Source organism: Actinia tenebrosa, unplaced genomic scaffold (genome assembly GCF_029948245.1).
Source record: "Actinia tenebrosa isolate PJP-AT-01 unplaced genomic scaffold, QUT_ActTen_1.0 PGA_scaffold1__47_contigs__length_23844297, whole genome shotgun sequence".
NCBI lineage: Eukaryota > Metazoa > Cnidaria > Anthozoa > Actiniaria > Actiniidae > Actinia > Actinia tenebrosa.
Window position 1 is genome coordinate 17,802,282 of NW_028292578.1, and position 14,655 is coordinate 17,816,936.

At 34.8% G+C, this 14,655-nt stretch overlaps 1 protein-coding gene across 1 annotated transcript; it reads right to left on the reverse strand.

Annotated features, from left to right (window-relative positions):
- Positions 1-3,029: 3,029 nt before the first annotated feature.
- LOC148909991 (spectrin beta chain, erythrocytic-like) lies at positions 3,030-11,192 on the reverse strand. The gene is made up of 7 exons (XM_089033158.1): positions 11,094-11,192; positions 10,802-11,016; positions 8,948-9,009; positions 6,221-6,310; positions 5,429-5,506; positions 3,209-3,289; positions 3,030-3,090 (listed from the first exon to the last, which is right to left on the reverse strand). The coding sequence occupies exons 2-6, from the start codon at positions 10,896-10,898 to the stop codon at positions 3,281-3,283; spliced, it is 336 nt and encodes a 111-aa protein (XP_088889284.1). The 5' UTR covers positions 10,899-11,016; positions 11,094-11,192; the 3' UTR covers positions 3,030-3,090; positions 3,209-3,280.
- Between the last annotated feature and the right edge of the window lie 3,463 nt (positions 11,193-14,655).

Genomic DNA, 14,655 nt, shown 5'->3' on the forward strand with positions numbered 1-14,655 from the left:
TATTCAATTTTTCAAATTTAAAGAAATCCAATTCCTTTGTTAAATGCCAGGTGAAAGATGCACATATATGAGACTCGAACAATACAAAGAAATTGTACAATGTACTAAAAAAAAAAAGCAAAACTATTCATTGAAATTTCAATATAATTATAGATGCTAAAAATTTACTTTAATAAATTTTCAATATTCTTACTTTAGCATCTCTGGTATCAAGATGAGATACATCTGAGGGAATTGATGTAAGCAACCAATCGAATTTCTCCAAGGCTTTCGTGTTGACAGCTTTGAGGAGTGGAGGAAGACCCCATCGAGCAGGCTCTTCATGTGTTCTTGCAACATGATCTCCAACATTATATGCAGAACAATCTGATAAGAATAAATCAGGACATAAGAGAAAATCTGTTATTTATTTGAAGAGAATGACATGTGGTCTAAAATGGAAAATCATTCAGCCCAAGGCAATCATACTATACCTAGTTTTTGTAAAATGGTGTCTTCTTCCTCAAAAAACAGATGAAACCTGTAGGGAAAAAATACAAGAAAAAAAGGAATAAACCTAAAGGATAAAAACAAAGGAAATAAAACTGAAGTGATTAAAAGTAAAGAGAATAAAACAACAACGACAACAACAAATGCTTGCTAATTCCTACGACATTACCACAAAAATAAAGCATAAAAAATTTGGAAATTCTGATCTCCCCAGATATTCCTCCTTGGATTTATTTGCCCATGTATTGGAATCAAGTGTCATGGTAGTATAGTGTACTCTTCTTTCACCTCCGGGGCACAAGTTTTATTCTCAGACTTGGGATGAGTGTGAGTAGTAGAGTTCGTTAGTTCTTGACTCAATTGATTTGAAGGCTGGTTAATCTCTGGTTTTTGCCCCTCTGCAATATGTAATATGCTAGAAATTGAATCTGTGAGTTACGTAGCTGTGCATTTTCACAGATTAGCTCAGAGGTTCAATAAAACTGAATCTACATTGGTTACCTGTTGCTGAATGAATTAATTTCAATGTTTTGCTCTTAACTTTCAAGTTGCTAAATAGTCAAGCTTCCCATCCTATCTTTTGGTTCAACTTGATTTCCCTATATAAACCTACTACTAAAGAAAACTGTCTATTGCCTAGATTCCTATGGTGGTCGATGTTTTACTGTATCTGCACTTGAACTCTGGAACACTCTTCCTTCTTCCTTACTTACTACAGTACATCATCATTAACATTGTTCAAAACTTCTCTTAAAACCTTTTTATTCAAGTCTGCCTTTTCATGTTGTTAGCATAATAATTATTCAACATAAAATGAACCAATAAAATCATATGATCACATCAATAATTATAATTTGTATAATTTATTTTTCAAAATGCATTTTTTTTCTATTTTAGGGTTTTTTATTTATTGTTATTTGTACTTCTACTCACCTCTCAGCCTGCCTTCTTGCATACCACACTAAAGTAGGGTAAGGATTATAAGGCAGCTCCTCCTGACCAGCTATTAGCAACAACCATGAATTTATGACTTGCAAAAGTTCTTTATCTTGAAGGTACTTGTTTAATACAGCCCATTCTTGATTTGGATCATTGACATTTTTGGTGTCTTCGTCAGGGAAATTAAAGGTTTCTGTTGATCTACAAATATAAAATGGCAATTTAATGTGTCTATATATAGTCTATTCAAAAAAACACTGCATAGTCAGTACCACTGACTCAGGCATACATGACTTATCCAAGAGGGAACTTGGGTAAAAATCAATAAATTCATGTATATTTTTTAAATTATAAATAAAAATGAATAGATTAAAAAAAAAAAAAAAAAGAAAAAAAGTCCCTCCGTAAAATATAGAAGTATATCGTAGCAGCATCTACTATATTAACAATAAGACATGCCATACCATGGCCATCAAACTTATCTTTTTACTAGTTAGCCAATCAGACAGCGACAGATTTGTGCATCTGTATGTGAACTTAAAGAGCATGACCTCAAATATTTAAAATCATTTTGTACAGTTTGCAACAAAAACGTATATGAATGGGTTGGAATTTGCCTAGGTGATGCCTATTTTGGTCCCTTTGCTGGCTAAACACTGGACACTTTTGTGAAAAGTATTTTTATAATTGATGGAAACACCAGTACTTGGAGGGAAAGCTAGGATTTAACGGCATGGTCAAAACATTCCTTGGGTGGCCATGGTACAGCGCATCTCATGCAAAAAGAAAAATTCGAGATTTATCTTAAAAGCTCCAAACTGCTCTCCATTCTTATATGAAGAGGAAGTTCATTGCACAACTTTGGTGCAACAACACAGTAAGCTCTCAGCCTCTGCTACCTACATTGTAGTTGAAGATGACTGTGGCTGTAAATTTGCTTGAGAGCCAGTTTGACCAGACTGAAAACAAAAAAGATTAATATATTAATTAATGGGGAAGATAGAGGAACATGAATAAGTCATGAGAAAAAATGAAGAATAAGCTTATATGAAATAAATCCTGGAAAAATATAGCTAAAGAGTTGATATGTGAAACTTGCAGATCCAATCTTTTTTCAGCAATTTCAATTGTCCTACTTCCTTTCTTATGCCTCACCTGAAGGAGACTTCTGCTTAAACCCGGAGATAAAGAACTGTTCTCGAAGTTAGGAGGAACTACAGACATAACATAACTTGTTAAGTTCACATTCTCTTGCTAGTTGTCATAGTTATAGCATTTGATTTCAGCCAGCCTAAACTTGAATTTGGCGCTTATTCTTCCCAAAATATAGATAAAAAATACAGAAGAATATATTCCAGCTCAAAAAGCACTTTTCCAATAAATAGAAAACAATGCAATAGTGAAGAGAGGGTTAAGATTTATTGTAGGGTTTACCGAAATGAATTCCACAGCCCTCCCTCCCTGATAAAAAATGAAAGGTCCTTAATCAAAACTCTTGTAGATCAACTCAAAGTTTGTATTATTATTTATCATATAATTATCCATAAAATACCTTCGAGCAAACGGGGAAGATGAAGCTCTTTCTCGGCGACATGGAATGCATACTCAACGTTAGCCTCGGGAGAGGTCTTATTTAACTTGGAAAAATCCACTAGATCTGGCCTGAGAAGAAAAAAAAAACGGTTCAGTAACAGTCTAAAAGATATAGTCTTTATTTTAATAATGATTAACGTTGCATAATTCTAGGAGATTTGCAAACGTTAAAAGCAAAAATTGGTACCTGTATCTGTGGATTATCGCATTAAATGCAAAACCATCTCTCCAAGACGAACTAAAGTCTTTAATTTCCACTTTAGGATATCTATAAGATATAAACAAATGAGGATGATCATTTGTACTCATTCTGCTAAGTTGACACTTAAATAATGTCCTTAGATTAACAAAGGGGCCTTCCCCCTCCCCTCCCCTGTTAAAACTGTTACTATAGGTCTATTTTATCGATGTGCCAAGGTATTAAATATACCTACCCCTGTGTGACTTTTTGTGCCCACACCAAGAGAGCATCTTTTGGAGTCAACTCTTCGACCTTCTTACCAGCCACTTCAACATCCAGATCAGATATCTGTAATAAATACAAATATTGGTTAAATATTTATTTCTTAGTCATAATAAGTTTATATTAACTTTAATGCTAAAACTTGAAAACCCAAACAGGTCATGAACAGAACGAGAGCAGACAACACCAAAAGCATTCTGGATGCAGCCATAAGACAGAAGGCTTTCTTTGGTCAAATAATTGGAGATCTGGCTTGTGGGTTCAATTTCTGGTCTCGGCATCACGGACATGTGAATTAAGATTGTTAGGTCTTTCCCTTGATTCAAGGGTTTTCCTCTAGTTGCCTCCCACTGCAAAACCTAACATGCAAAATTCCAATTCTATCTGTGAGTTATCGATGCCATGATTTTAATCAGTCCAAAGGTTTTTAAGTGTTCTATCTGTGAGTTCACCATGACATTAACTTGATCAGCCAAGAGGTTGTTTCAGGGTTTAATCTGTGAGTTATCTATGCCCGTCTTAGATCAGTCCAGAGGTTGTTCCAGGGTTTAATCTGTGAGTAAACTGTGCTTGTCTTTGATCAGTCCAGAGGTTGTTTCAGGGTTTAATCTATGAGATAGCTGTGCCCTGTCTTTGATCAGCCCAGAGGTTGTTTCAGGGTTTAATCTATGAGATAGCTGTGCCCTGTCTTTGATCAGCCCAGAGGTTGTTTCAGGGTTTAATCTATGAGATAGCTGTGCCCTGTCTTTGATCAGCCCAGAGGTTGTTCCAGGGTTTAATCTGTGAGTTAGCTGTGCGCTGTCTTTGATCAGCCCAGAGGTTGTTTCAGGGTTTAATCTGTGAGTTAGCTGTGCGCTGTCTTTGATCAGTCCATGTGTTTTTTCAGGGATCAATAAAATTTGAAGTTTATTTTTGAGTCAATCAACATGTAATTTGCACTGCATTTTAACTTCAGATTTACCTGGAAATGAAGAATGATTATCCAAACCAATCCTAGGGTTAGCTTTGTATTACCATCAACTATATCATCACTGCGAATGTTCACCAACTTTATCTGATGAAAGAGAAATGAAAATGGAAAATTAAGGACAAAAATGGAGAAACGGGAAAAGAGAAATACAACAATGGGAAGACAAACATTACAACACATAAATGGGTAACAGGTAATGAAATGGGAAATATTAACGAAGGAGAAAAAAAAGAAAATATAAGTGGGAGGTTTGATGAGAAATTAACTTCTGAAGGATTCATTTAAATATCTTATTATTATATTGTAAGAAAACAGTATATAAAACATAACCCATTTTTCTTTCTACATAATAGAACAAATAAAAACAGCTTTCTTCCGCGCTCCATTACGTAATAAAGCACTTAGCAAGTGCCAAAAACACTCAAGAAGTGTGAGAATTACTCGCATATAGCTTATGCTTTTCTTCACACTTTTTTGTGCCTTTGTCTTCCTGTGTTCTTCATTACTGCACTGAGCACGGAAAAAGTGGTTTTATTTGTCAAATATGTATATGTGTGCACATTAATGTGATATATATATTATTAATGACCATTATATTGAGCATTATTTCAAGGGATCCTCCTCCTGATTAGTTTAACATAATGCTACCTGCTGTTTAACATATGGCTTCGTAGCCTTCTACTCTCGATGATTTTTATTTAAATAATTTTTAATGAGATCCAAGCATGTGTTAAAGAGATATCTTGCTGAGAAATATCCCCATGAATCTAATGGAAAAGTGGGCTAGTTCCTTGTGGGTGTCACAGTACACTATCTTGTGAAACATATGGTTGTCACACAATCCAGTTTCCTGTCATGGCTGTCACGCAATCCACTACCCAGGTAAATTTAGTTCTCACACAGTCTATACTCATGAAATGTTTAGGTAAAGCCCTGATACCATTATCCAATGACTTACAGCACATAATACTTACATTTCTGCTCTCAAGAAATTCCAAAGCAGTCTGAACATTTTGTAACATATGAAATCTTAACTGCCCTCTTTCTCGAGGCTGTAACAAGAATAATGGAAAGGAATAATTTATTGATATTATTTCATGATATAAAATTAATAAAACAACAAAAATATGTTAAACATACATCTCAAAGAAAATGTGGAGTTCCAGAAAATATCCATAACCCATGGCAGAGGAAATTGGAAATTCTGGATGGGGTTGGGGAGTGGGGTTGGGATGTGGAATGGATAAATTTCATGCATCTTTTAGGTTGATTATTGAGGCTTCGTTTGAGCTGCCACCAACTATTACTCCACAACCTGACTGCAGCCCACCACTCAGTGAATCACCACTTTGAAACATCCATCTTAATTGCCCTATTTCACTATGACGTCATCATGGTTATCGGAGGGGGTGAATTCAATGCAAATTAAAACCCGTATCAATTCATGAAGAGAAGTAGAATAGCCAGCAAACTCTCAGAATATTTTTTTAGTACATATTAACACATATTATATCTGAAAACCAGGCCATTTCAGATTAAACTGTTTCGCTAGGAGCAAATTTTGTTGAATTTTCTATAGAATTTGGCGATTCTATCCCCCACATAAACAAGCAGTGACGTCATAGTGAAATAAGGCAATTTAGTCCCTGTGGATGTCGTAGACTGGCAAAAGCTTGGGCTAGATTATCAATCAAGCCAATACTTTTATATTATTGCCAATGAACATAAGAATTCTCAAGGAATCATGGATATATTGATCAACATACCAACTGAACACCACAAAGAACTTCCAGCAACTGGAGCAAATTTTCTCCATCTCGAAGTTCTTCGTACAAATCAAGGATTCTTATGCGTCTCTGCAAAAAAGGAAAAGACATAAATATAGAACGTCAAGTATAGAATAATTTTGCTTATTATGATAGAAGATGAAATTAATCAGCATGTCACAGTGAAAGCAAGGCAAGTCAGAACAGCATCCAACTTGGATACTTGGTCACTAGTGTAGAGGAGGGGGCACTGGGGCTCAGATTTTTTAAGTTCGCTTACTTTTACAGAGACAAGCTGAATAATTTTTTCTCCATAAATATGATGTATGCAAAGATGCTGTACAAAATATAGACAGTCCTCTCACCAAGGTTACCTAAAGCTTGAAGGGGGAGAAATAATACGATTGCATGAGTTTCAAATGTACTATAATTTAACTCAAAGTGCAGTGACTGGTAAGAAAGCTTGGAATAGGTCTCTTGAATAAAGAGTTGAAATTAACTTTGCATCTTGAATTAAAAGCTAAAACAAGATGTAGCAACAACACCAGTTAAATGCTAATTTCTCACAGCATTTTTCATGACAGCCAACCAACCATTAAACAAAGAAATAATACTCTAAGGAAAGACACCTGAACTTAAATTGGAAAACATTCTCCCCAAGCTAAAAGGTAGAGGTCTATCAAAAAAAAATGTTTAAAGGTGTTGCAAGACATCTGAAACACTATTATTATTCTTTTAGAATTGAGTATTCTACTTTGTTATAATGCACTAAAAGAGCTTGGTCAAAAACAAAGGCATTCAGTGGGAGCTAATGGAAAAAATGCTTTGAATCAAGCTAAGTGATATAAACACTGAATTCTTCATAAAATAATCTTTTTATCATTTTTCTTGGAACATTTTATTTCATGGAAAAGCATTTTATTTTTAAAATACAAAATATCTGATAACAATTTTATAGTTTTCATGGTTAAATTACAAAAGTTCCCAAAGCATAGGATTAATTCTTTTAGACAAAGGATAAGATAGGAAACAGGAATCTATGTTGCTATGGTGATTACTGCACATCTGATTCAAAAGATAAATCTATGATATAATACACTCCCAAATAAATCTCAAAGCGTCTAATAGCAGCACCTTTTCTACTGCCATTCTTCATTTATATGGAGAGCCTTGTTTTTAAAGAATTAATTTATCTATTGTTTTCAAAGGCTATGAAGATTAACCTGTAAAAGGAGACACAATAGCCTGTGATAATATCTATTGGAATTATACTTTTTTGGCTATCGATAAGAAAATTTTAGTACATTATTCTATGAGGCATGGATAATACTCTGGTTGATATCAAAAAACCCCTTTCAAGCATTGTGGTATATTCAGCATGTGAATTATTTGTTTTAGGAAGAAGTAAAATCGCTGGTGAAATTGTGTAATTTCTTTTTTGGCTTACAGTACAAAGTCAAAATTCAATGTACAGGAAAGGTAATTTATTCTATTCAACTTTAAAAACCTTTAGAAACTTTATAAACTTCATAAATTATCCATACAATTGAATCCTTTGATCATAGTAAACTACCAGACAGAGCAGACAAAAAAAAACAGCCCCAGCTGAGATAAAAAGGTAGATTTTAAATATACAAATATTGTCTAAACCTTTGGTTATATAGCTTATTATACTTAATCCTTCTGTTAGGGAAGTAGGGGAAAACACTCAAGTTAATGTCATGTTTACTGCTTTTGTACAGTAACTAAACACAAAAGCAAGGGTACTTTATTTTTTATGTGACATCACATATTCCTAATTTCCACTAAAGAGAAAAACCATTTTTACAATTTGTTCGTACATTTTGAAATAATCTTTACCAAATAAGTATCAAATTTTATAACCATTCTTTGCAAACCATTATTTTTACAACTTTTTCCTTCATTTTGAGAGAATATTTACCAAATACTTCATAAAAATTTCTATTTTTCCAGATATTGTTTACTTTACCAGGCTTATCAACCTGGTATGTATTTCAAAATGCAACAGTAAACAACATCTTCCTGCCATCAACATTTTTCCTCAAGAATATTCCAAACGGACTAGACTAATTTGTCGACTTTTTTTGGCGAAAATACATTCGCAGAACAAAGTAAAATTATTGAGTATTGTCTGAAGCGAGGTAAAGTAGGTGCTAAATGACTGATATTTTCTGCTTCTAAGTAAATAATGACGGTAATTACTCGCTGAAAATTAATTCAGGGTTTCGAAAAATAAAATTTTTCAAAAGCCGTTCGAAACTGCTGTTTACAAAGCTTATAAGGGAAGCCATTTCAGTGCTAGGTATAGCAAATATAACATAACTTTTCGCATGGAAAAATAAAATAAATAAATAAGTAAGCTTGGTAATTCGGAGGTCTGTTAAAGATATAATATACTTAATTGAACTAAAAGTCCGTCTGTACTTGAAAATTTTGAAAAATTAAATTAAAATTTTCAATAGTTTGTTGTAGAAATCTCACTATGTACTTAACTAAATAGTTGACAATACCAGCACACGTTTTTGAATACTTTCTTTATATCCAAGACGTAAATTTAGGATGCTAATATTGAACACATATTGTTCTAACTTGTTTAGTTGGTATAAATATATACTGGAGTTTTGTCTCAAATCTTATCCATGAAGCATACATGAATTCAAGTTAAGGACGTTGGAGGACATTTTGTATTTTTGAGTAAACTCTTACCTTCAGTAGTCTGTTGTTAACCCATTTGGTGAACGTCTTCTTCTGCACAGCATCTCGATGATCTGCACAAAATGAACGAAGGCAGCTCTTAGCTCTTACTAAATTCATGACAACGATATTCTCCAAAAATATGAGCACAGAATAAAGAGGTTATTGAATCCTTCGCTAGATTTTGTCAGTCAATTTTGAAGCATAAGTAAAAATCGCCCTTGAAACTTCAATACATGGAGAAAGAAGTTTTAGCAAAATAGTTGTGCAGAAAGCTAAGACTTTGACTGCATTATGAATGAAAAACTTTGCAAAGTCAGTAGCAGAGTTTTGTTCTTGTCGTTCTGTTATCAGTGGAGACTATAAAGTGAGACAAAATCTAGACATTAGACTGCATTAGAACCATAAACTGACTTGAGAATAGTTTTTAAACAGGTCTAATAAACACAATAAAATATTTATAACACAACAACAGCCCTCATTTGATGGTTTTAGAATAACAAGAACTTTGAATGAGACGAGTGTGAATAGTAAGCTCCGATTCTCCAACCTGGTAGGTTGTGTCTCAACTCAACCATTCGCTGTGCTTCTTCGTCGTCTTCATACGCCTCTTCCAAAATTCCCTCCTTGCGAGCGAACTCCGCCATTTTGTGTTTTTCAAAGTCTTGCTGAGCTAGATTAAGCTGTCTGGCTGGCGTGTCTAGGCATTCTTAGATCCGACTTGCAAAGTTATTATTAATGGCCGACAGTTCGTGACTCCCAAATAAAATTGCAGACTGAGTTAGATTCGCACGGAGGTCCAGCAATTTGCACATAGGAGTCTCCCTTTCTGTATTCCAATCACGCTGATGTTCTCAAAGCATGGGTATAATCGACCCACTCTACTCCAGAGAATACCGACTAAAATGATATGCAAGAATTGAGTGAATTATTGGCACATGGATCTAGACTTGCCATAGGGTAAAAGCACAGTCCGTGAAGCCGATGACTGGGGTTCGCATATATCTTTGAAATTTGAGAGGCAAGATACGTATTTAGTGGCCTCCACACCTTTTAAAGTCACAGAAACTCCAAGCCTCTTCCGTTTTAAATCTCAGCTTTAAAATACTTCCCATTCAATTAAAGTGATTGAGCATTTTTGCTAACAAGATAGTTTGTTGTACAAACAATTTGTTCATTGATATATATTCCATGCGTATCGAAAGCATGAAGATTGAATGATTTTGGAACTGGTTTATGATCGAGTAACTTACTCCGAATTTTTCCAAGATGTCGTGAGACTCAGCATTGAAGATAATCTCTATTTGACGAAAGATGGTTTTATAGAAATCAAATACAAAAATTAAATAAGATCTTTATACGATGAGCAAAATTATAGAAAATCGTATTACCGGCACGATCAAGTTCATTCAAGTTGTCCGAAAAACTGAAAATTTACATAAGCTAACCTAAAGTGTTGGAATAGTAGTTAAGTTTACTGCTATAATTCCTTGATTACAAAATGTGTTTCTTATTAAGATGTTATGGTGCTGTGGATCAAGATATTTTTCATTCAGCGATTTTTTGTGGCACTTCCTGTCTGCGAGAGCTGAACTGCTTAAGTTGTACTCCTCAAAGCTCGATGAATTTAGCTTTACGTTCAACAAGATCAATCAGACAGGTGGCAAAAATGACTTCAAAACATCCAGAGGAGATGCCAGTGACAAAGATTATTGACTTTCACAGCTCACGGAATTGTTTAGGTACTAAAATATGATACTATCCTTTGGCCTCGATTTTATTCAACCTTTCCTTGTTCCCTTAATATTCGTACATTTTGCTTTTGTGTTTAAAACTAACGAGTAGACGTTCATAGGAAGGACTTACCGGCTATTTTATGGACAGCCCGATCAGCTATAGTGGCAGGACTTCTCGTTCCAGAGCGACTTCGAGCTCTTCCTAACGGCGTAGAGGGTCTAGACATGGTTGTAGCTAACGCTTAACTCCATTAGAAACAACCTCACCTAACGAACGACCGAAAACTTTAGACTTGGTTAACTTGCGAGCCACGTTGTGCCGATGGAGAGGGAGTTTTCTCAGACCTGTCAAGTTTAAAACCACAATCCGAACATGATCAACACGAATACAAGCTCCTTTTACAGACGATTCGCTTGCATACCTTAATTTTGGGCTGATCTTTCACCATTCAAATCCCAGTCGACTTCTAAGTACTAGACCTACGTGGAATGGTCGTCCTGATCGAATCGTTCGACCATAATTTAGTGAGAAGCGTTATGAATATTAATATACAGTCCAGAAATATCAGCTTGGTGATTGGCTGAGCCAAGAGGTATTTACAGAAAGTTACCCCATCAATGAATAAGGTTTCGCGTGACTGCGCGAGAAAATGCCTCCAATAAGATCGGTAACAGAACTCTTAGGGCGTTCAGATCATGAATTCTTTTAAAAATGCTCATTTAAAAAACTTAGCAAGGTATTTTATTTTGGTTTGCCGTGTTTAAGAACACTGCAACAACCTTGCGTGATTTTTGATTTCTCGACGCGTTGAATGACCTTCGAAAATATACGGTAATAAATATCTAGATTTGGCTCTTATCCTATTCTATGTGTCAATGATACGGGGAAATGCTTCAAATTTATATTTCTGATACTCCTGTAGGTTTTTCTCTTTTAATTTTCTTTTTAGCTTTTTTGTGCCCTTGTGTAACTATGGTGATGATAATAGAACATATATAAAAAGAGAATTCTTATCATTGATTTCATTTTGTACTTTTTCGTCTTTTTGACTTTCATTTTCGCTTGTTGCTTTTTCTAACCTCTTTTTCGATGTATTTTAACTGTTTACGACTTTATCCGCTAATTTCTTCAATATTTATCCCACTTTCACATAACAATAACATCCCAATATGTAACGCAATACCCTCAAGTATTTACACATACAGCTGTAACGCAATACACATTCAAGTGTTACTAACGATACACGGGATTCTTTGGCATACTAAACTAGACCACGTGTTTCAAACTCGAAAATTTCTCACTTCTTGTATCAGTTCAAAGAGTTACAGCTGTAAATCTAAGGTCTTCGATAAATAAGATACCAAACTCCATAAAAACAAATCCGTACGTCTGTCTCATTAATAAAAGACCACGCCTCAAAGATGTTTCAAACGGTGCGTCATCACCAGTGACCATAAAGCCTAAATTGTACAACAGAAAGAGCTAGAACCTCCCCCGAGTTTCACACTTCCGAGTACTCCTCAAACCAAATGAAAAGACATTTCAAGAATAAATAATGAGAAATGACTCAATATTTCCTAAATTACAATAGTTAAACTTCATCACGCATAAATCGAAAGCTAGAATCACACAACTTCTTTAGCTGTGCCGTTTTATTTGAAAAACTATTCCTCTTCCCATTTATTTTTTTCCTTCCGCGCTCTCTAAAATGAAGTTAATAGTTTATAAAGGAGAAAAAAATATAATAATTCGTTAAATATATTAAGGACACTTATCGAAGTTTAATGGGCTGCAAGAAATTAAGAATTTAATAAAAAGCCAATTTTCAACACAACGATTTATCGCCAAAACACAAAGCCATAAAGATATTGTTTTTACTCGGAACTAATCTTTCCAGACATCAAATTTGACCTTTGATTTAGTTTTATTAAAATTAAGCGTTTGTGTAGATAGATCATTTTTATTTTTAGCACGCCTCGCCCAGTAAACATGCCAGGTTTTCAGCCGGTCTATAGCTAAGCCAGGTTTGGCATTGGGCTAATATCAGCAATGTTATCAACCAAATGACCGACGTTGTCGGAAATAACTTCACGAACACTTTAGCTCATGATCACTTACATACTTCTCATTCATAAAACCCCATAATTATCTATATAACTCAAAATGCTCTCTAGAATGCCAGTTCAATGAGTCGAAACGGAGGATTGTTTAATAATGATACCTAAATAGGTATGAGAAGAAACGTAAGTGTATAATTTAGTGTGGTGTATTTGTGTTTTATTATGCAAGCGTCGTATACAATTGCAGGTGTCAATCAATGCAAATCTTACATTTAGAGTTTAATTCTACTTGGTCAACACGATGACTATGGTTCCAAGGTTTTATATTAAACACTCCCAATGAGTAAGAATAAACCATGTAAAATCAGTATAGTTTTTGCGTGCTCTAGACCCTAGACAGACTCCTAGAAGGCTGTGACCACCAGCCACGCCTCCCTCAACACAGGCTACCCAGACTACCCAGTGTAACTCGATTTGGTACTCCTAATCAAATATTTCCTATCCCTTCCCCTACTAAGTCCTCAAAAACAGAATTCATAGTCTGTTTATTAATGGTGAAAAGCTAAAACTTTTTTTCCTGAATCACAATCCTTAGTACGATCTGAATACCAACGAAATTAATGATTGGGCTTCCTGTGTTATTTCAGTTCTTGGAAATTTGAATTTCATTGAACATTTTCTCAGAAATGGCACATGGTGCCAACCTGATTATATTGTGTTTAGAGGTTTTGTATTTCTCTCAGCTTCAGAAGGATTTTATCTGCTCAGCCCTGAGGGGGCCACAAGTTTATTAGCTTTATAGCTATCATAATAGTGCAACCCTTGGTAAATAAAGTCGTCTATCGCTGAAGGGAGAGACGAACGCGCACTCCTAAAAGTAAAGCCTTTATATATTCTATTATATCTTTAAATAAAATTCTAAAAATTATATTGATCCAAGTATGGATAACAGAAAACACTCAAAAAAGGGTTTTGCAGGAAATTTCCCGCCAAAACCCATAACGCGTGCGCGCGCCCCTCCCCCTACGCAGCTAAATCATTCATTTTTACGGTTCTTTTAAGGAATTACCGCTAATTGAAGCTCCTATCAGCATTTTATTTTTCTTGTCGTATTATTTACGGTTACTTAAAGAATGTTTGTTCAGTGGTAGCTTGTGATGCATTGGCTCTATCTGGCTTATATCAGTCACGTTTAATATTGGAAGAGAAATCGCTCAGAACTTCATTCCCAGCATTATTGCACTGTCCCTATTGAATGCATCAAATCAAAGATTTTTGGCACTATATTTGGTTTATTTGAAATGCGCTTCAAGGATTGGTAAAGAAGATAAGATAATCATTCCCGGTCTGACAACAACTGCAGAAGGAAAGCTGGAGCCGGAAGCCAAGCTGAAGCAAGAATGACAAGTTGAAATCTCTTGAAAGGAAGCAAGAGAAAAGCGTTTTCCGTGAAGAATTACTACAATAAAGATCTTTTGTTAAACATGTTGCACTGAATGTTTCGTTTCGATTTGAATCCTTGTTTATTTGTGGATTGTCAAACTCTAAAAATAACTCGTATGGCATAGGACATAGGAAAACCAAGCTTCCTGTTTTTGATTTTTGTTACGCAAGCATTCCTTTTTCCTTTTTTTTTTTTTTTTTTTTTTTTTTCTACTTTTCTTTGCCAGTAGTCTGAGCATTAGCTGGATTTACTAAGACGCCATAATACTTCGCGTGACGTTATTTTCATGCTTAGTAGTATGTAGTAAAATTCCGGACGATATTCTTGGACAAAGCTGTGTTCCTTGATTACAGACTCATTTACTCGGGATTAGCTTCAACGTTCAGAGCATTCAAATATACCAACGATAAAGTAAAGAATGCAAAAATTCGATACAACACTACTGAAATTTCACACGGAGCTTGCATAATAACAGAGAA

Bases quoted from the DNA above. Each gene is read 5' to 3' on its own strand.
- LOC148909991 (XM_089033158.1), bottom strand. From the start codon at position 10,898: ATGTCTAGACCCTCTACGCCGTTAGGAAGAGCTCGAAGTCGCTCTGGA. The intron at 9,010-10,801 runs GTAAGTCCTTCC...CATTTTGTGCAG, and splicing joins GGCTGTCCATAAAATAGCCG to ATCATCGAGATGCTGTGCAG. The intron at 5,507-6,220 runs GTATGTTGATCA...TTCTTGTTACAG, and splicing joins TTCTTTGTGGTGTTCAGTTG to CCTCGAGAAAGAGGGCAGTT.